We start from the raw sequence: 6,000 nt of genomic DNA, 5'->3' as shown, positions 1-6,000 counted from the left end.
TACCTTGGCATACATTTAGGAGAGCTCAAGTCAAGCCCTTGTACAGTACTTTAAAGAAATAAAGTAACCCCTTTGTCGAAAAGTGTGAATAATACTTCAAAATACAAACATACCCCATCATATGCAAGTGGATATGTTTTAAATAAATCTAGCTTTAATATTGTTTCGATTTATTGTACTGGAAGTTTCACAATTCTTAATTTTTTAACAGTGCTGACAAGCTGCTTCAGCCCAGGATGAGTCACCCATTGTATGAGCTCGTATTCCATCACCAGCAGCAGGTGTTCATACAAAAACAGAGAAACTGAAACTAGTGTTGTATAGTATACCGGTACTGAAAAGTGCTGAATCCATATTTTTTAAAAGGGTATGGTACCAGCATTTTGCTTATTTCAGTTCTCCAGTTCAACAGTAGTTTTGAAAGACCTTCTGATGAGCACTTCATTTTTCTGCTTTCGGATATTGTGTATTCTCCACGAGGGAAAACCCTTCTCCATCTCTTTTGGCACACTAGAGCAGTGTTTCTTAAGCTATGGGTTGAGGTCCAAATTGTGCTACAGACATGTTTATGATTGGGCACTACATGATTTTTCAGTAAAATTGCAGAAGTTCATCCAAGTGTGAATTCATGCCAAATGATATGCCTGCCGCTGTTCATTGAAAGCTTTCATTTCTATGACACAGAAATATAACTAATTTTCTTCAACTTCCATCTCACACCCTATTAAACAGTCAGTCTGAGAAGACTGACAGTAAAGACGTATAAGAAAGGGATTAAAGACGAGGAAATGGCAAAAGAGCCCATGAAGTGAAGAGACTAGTCACTAGATTGAAATGTCAAAATGAAAATAACAGATGTGGGACAAGGATGAAACGATTTTCAGGGTGATATGAATTGCAATGATCTACTCCCCTGTGGCTTATTGCATGTTAGTTGTTATGGCATGCTTTGAATCTTAATCTATAACAGAAATACAAAGAACATTTTGCATGACGTTTAGTGTGCCTTAGTGAGGAAGGATTTTTTTTTTTTGTCACACTGTATGAATTTGGTCTGATAATTGTCCATCTAATGATATTTTGAAAGACCTGTTTGTTAGGCCACTGAGAACTGTGAGAGCACCAAAAATATAATAACCATAGAGATAAGCGGTAGGCAAGATGTCAGTTAAACATTTCAAACTGGTCTGAAATTGTCAGCAAAATGTATTCCATCCATCCATCCATTTTCTAACCCGCTGAATCCGAATAGGGTCACGGGGGTCTGCTGGAGCCAATCACATTCCATTCCATAAAATCGTGCTTAAATTTTTAGGACTAATTTAGCTTTTATTTATTTATTTTTTGCGCGGTTAACTGAGTTGTTAAATGGAATCCATGCCGTATTAACTGTTTATGAAATTATTAATAGAAATGGTGGAGATCATTTTCAAATTTTATTTAAAAAATGATTTTTAAGACAAGATAAATAATCTGCATCAATTAACTTTTGAACTACTTAATTATTTAATTCCTTATTCAGCACCATGTGTTAAGTGAATAAGTCCAGTGTCCATTCCAAAATCCTGTTATTATTGTGTCGCACCCCAAGAATTGCTTTCAGGTTTATTGAATGTTGTACTAAACCTTTACACTGGAAGTGATAGATCTCAGGAATCTGTTCCTGTTTTGGATGTAATTGTTTTAGGTTTAAGCCCCAGGAGCTCCCTGTGTGAATTGTTTGTGCTCTTCCTGTGCATATGCACATGTGTTTCCTCAGGGTACTCTGGTGTCCTCCCACATTTCAGAAACACACAGGTTAGTTGAATCTGCAGTGCAAAGCACACCCTAGTGTGTTTCTGTGAATGTTTGTGTCTCTGTGTGTTCACCCTACGATGGGCTGGAGCTCTGTTCAGGGGGCACAAGGTCAAGGACCAGTACTGTGCAGGGTCCCTCAGTTTAAAAAGTTTAAGAACCCCTACAATAGATAATTCAAAAGGGAACAGTTGACTGTAGCAGTACAGCAGGTGAAATGCACGTTTGTGCAGTGCACCAGGTAAGTGCGCAATTGTGCCTCCTTGGATTGAAGTTATCAGTTAGTTATTTTATTGAGTACTGTTCATAATTTTAGTACCTTTCTAACACTACTTGCAGTGGTGAGCAGTTCTTTAATGGATAGCAAACCACCAAGAAAAGCCATGTAAAGAGCAAGAGAATACAGTCTGGCGCTTGCCGTTGGTACTACTTTGGTGTCAGTAGGGAACAAAAAGACAACCTAATGTCTAACTTAACAAAGCAGCAAGTATTGCAAAGCCCTGTATTTTACTTCCATGGTTCCTCAGAGGAGTTGCTGAAGAGTGTTGAGGCTGAGATCCACAATCTTTAGTGCTGTTTGCTGCTTTGGGGGGGGGATTGGGGGGTTAGGGTTAGGGTTCTCCATCTGAAAACCTCCGCTGACCTGGATGGATGGTTGTAGGCAGAGCTTTGAGCTCATGGAGCTAGATAAAAGTGCGGCACATTGAGTTGCCACTGACTCCAGGCAAACCATGTGAAGCAGGGTTGGTGGTAAAACAGCACAGGCAAAGGATGAGGCACATCGTAGGGACTTTATTGGTCAGTCAATGAGGAAGAGTCTCAAGGCTGAGGTCCAGAACTATAATGGTGTTTGCAGCATCAATTTTCTGAAGGAAAACCGCTGAGAGACTGGTACTGTGCAGCTTCACAGAGGGATGACCTGTTCACTTACTATCAACAGATAGCTGGTCAGATTTGTGGTGTTTAACATCTATTCTGCACCGCCTCACAGTAAATTAAAGATATAATAAGCACATGCACTTACACTAACATTAAATAACAGTATATATACAAAATATATATGGTATATCATTTATCTTTTTTTGTGATTCATATTTTTTCAGTATTTATATATTTTTGGATAATTCATCTATGAGTATCTGTGATTTTTTGGCAAACTCTAAAAATATTTCTATTTAACTGTTCAAGAGCCACCTTGGTAATAACCAGAATGTCACATTTGTGAATGTGGAGGGGTTACTGCAGTTAATTGTGGTTTTAATTTTTATAAATGTAGAGCATAATGAATTAGATTTACAAAAAACATGCTGAGTAGCGTATTACATTTACAACAAACTTTACTGTTTTTGGAACCATTAATATAGTGAAAAAGATAAATGTTAAAAAATTAAAAATGCATCTTTTTATGTCCACATCTATGTTGAATCTGAAATATGACTAGGAAGTTCTTTATAGTTAATTTGTCCTAGATCCTGCACTTAACACTGTGATGTATTCAATGTATACTGCTCAAAAGAATTAAAGGAACACATTTTAATCAGAGTATAGCATAAAGTCAATGAAACTTATGGGATATTAATCTGGTCAGTTAAGTAGCAGAGGGGGTTGTTAATCAGTTTCAGCTGCTGTGGTGTTAATGAAATTAACAACAGATGCACTAGAGGGGCAACAATTAGATGACCCCCAAAACAGGATTGTCTGGGGAGGCATATCCATGGAGGGTCACACAGACCGCTACAGGCTTGACAAAGGCACCTTGGCTGCCATTAGGTATCATGATGAAATCCTTGGACCCATTGTCAGACCCTATGCTGGTACAGTGGCTCCTGGTGCACGACAATTCCTGGCCTCATGTGGTGAGAGTATGCAGGCAGTTCCTGGAAGATGAAGGAATTGATACCATTGACTGGCCACCACACTTTCCTGACCTAAATCCAATAGAACACCTCTGGGACATTATGTTTTGGTCCATCCAATGCCACCAGATTGCACCTCAGACTGTCCAGGAGCTCAGTGATGCCCTGGTCCAGATCTGGGAGGAGATCCCCCACAACACCATCTGTCATCTCATTAGAAGCATGCACCGATGTTGTCAGGCATGTATACAAAAACACAGGGGCCATACAAAGTGCTGCGTACAATTTTGAGTTGCTGCAATTAAATTTTGGCAAAATGGACTAGCCTGCCACATAAGTTTTTCACTCTGATTTTTGGGGCGTCTTTGAATTCAGGGCTCTGTAGGTTGATCATTTTCATTTCCATCAAACGATGTGGCATCCTTTCGTTCCTAACACATTACCCAGTCTATATCAGTATAGATATCCAGGAGGATTTATTTTTCCCATTGAGATCTGATGTGTTTTCAAAGTGTTCCTTTAATTTTTTTGAACAGTTTATCTAAAAATAATAATTTTGTTTTCTGTTTTGACTTAAGAAATAATATTAATTGGATTTCTGTTTTTAATACTTAGAAACCTTCTACAAAAAAAAAAATTCAGATCACTTTTTATTTTTGGTCCCCATATCCTTCATTTTCCTCACCTGCTACTGATGCTGTACCTTGACTTTCTTTTGAAGGTTTGCAAGAACTCGATGCTCTAGAGAATCCTGAAGTAAAAGAGTTCAGGGCAAAGATGAAACGGATAAGTGAGGAGAAGATGCAAAAAGTTCAACAATTTACTTGTCTAGAATGGGCACAGAAAAACTTCTCAGCTCCACATGAACCTCATAAACCTGAAGTCCTCAATGAAAGACTTGTGGGCAATGAGATGGTGGTTAACATCTACTCTGAACAGCATCAGGTGAGAATTACCTCCTAGACTATTAGGATTGCAGTCAAACCACAAGCTATTTCTAAGTGAATAGTGCTGCTTGGTCTTAAGCATGTGAGAGCACTATTAACATTTTCTCTTTCTACTCAAACAGGGTATGATTAGTCTTGACACAAGTCCAGAAATTTTACCCAGTAACTTGGCAGAAGAAGTTCTTGGAAGGTTGCTCCACCACTGTAAAGAAGAGGAGCTACCAGATGCCAGCAAATATATACTTCAGATTGCAGGAAGGCTCGAGTTTCTGTTTGATGATCAGCCTCTCATTAATTTTAAGGTATGTGCTGAACAGAAATGAGACAGTAAAGAACTGCTTGATAAATCACTTGGTTATAGATATTATTATTTAATAAAGCACAACTGATGCCAGGAGAAGGGAATGTAAACATCTTAGAGAGTAGGATAGTCTGAAGGGAGGCTAGTGCTGCTTCAGGTGAAATATAATTAAAACATTAAGAATTTCATTTTTATCTTTACAACCTGATCTGATACAGCACCTTTATCTCAGTTAAATTAGTCCTGACAAAATTTTACTCTGTTGCCATGGTTTCTGTGCATTTTTAATAACTGATGGCTGGTGAAAGTTGGCTAGCCTGTCTTGAATTTATAAAGAATTATGGGCATATTTTTGAAGTTTTGTCTGTTAATGTCTGTAACAGTTTACAGTGCGATATTCTTAATTGTGATTCCACTGTCCATGTACAAGAGCAAATACCAGATTCAATTGAATAGTCCATCTACAGCGGTTGGACACCATCTTTTCCCCCACTTTTCATAAACCTCCCACTAACACAAAATATCTGGTTATTTTTTAAAACACTGAGGTTTGAAAAGTGCACAGGACTGATTGAATTTCTGTATTTTTCTGAAAAACTAGTTCTATTATAGCTGTCTAACTTGAGCAAAACAACTACTGGGATTTTGCTAACAGAAGGATTAAAGTAAGCCCATGTAAATGAAAATGACCATCCGCTTTGTCACTCCCTACCTTTGGTAAAATTGTCAATTTTAGCTTCCCTATTATATTATGCCAAGGGCTTTAGTGTCAGTTGTTTGAATATTCTGAGTAGTGTTGCATGCTTTTTGCATATATATATTTCCTGTATTTTTTGGAAGTCCTGCATAATTTGCTCCACAAGTCCTTTTTGTTTTTTTGCTAAGCTTTTTTGGTAATTCATTTTCAGTTACCACTGTGGTTAATGTTTAATACACACAGTAAATTAATGATTTGCATAGTTATTAATAGTACTTGTTGATCTTTCAACATTTTATTTTTTTTATTTATTTTTTTTAACGGCTGTTGTGCTTTGGCTCACATAATGTATTTGATATTGGCTACAATTAGCTCTGTTTTAACAGATGAAATATCCAAACTGTT

General features: G+C 37.5%; 1 protein-coding gene across 4 annotated transcripts in view; it reads left to right on the top strand.

Annotated features, from left to right (window-relative positions):
- Positions 1 to 6,000, top strand: part of pik3cb (phosphatidylinositol-4,5-bisphosphate 3-kinase, catalytic subunit beta) — a 157,670-nt gene that overhangs the window by 90,177 nt on the left and 61,493 nt on the right. For all 4 annotated transcript variants that reach the window (XM_039755648.1, XM_039755657.1, XM_039755667.1 and 1 more), the window contains 2 exons: positions 4,372 to 4,595; positions 4,720 to 4,899. In XM_039755648.1, the coding sequence (XP_039611582.1) occupies positions 4,372 to 4,595; positions 4,720 to 4,899 (404 nt within the window). The remainder of the gene's footprint in view (positions 1 to 4,371; positions 4,596 to 4,719; positions 4,900 to 6,000) is intronic.

Source organism: Polypterus senegalus, chromosome 1 (assembly GCF_016835505.1).
Source record: "Polypterus senegalus isolate Bchr_013 chromosome 1, ASM1683550v1, whole genome shotgun sequence".
Lineage (NCBI taxonomy): Eukaryota > Metazoa > Chordata > Cladistia > Polypteriformes > Polypteridae > Polypterus > Polypterus senegalus.
The sequence above is the reverse complement of the archived record's forward strand: the minus strand, read 5'-3'. Positions and strand labels throughout refer to the sequence as shown.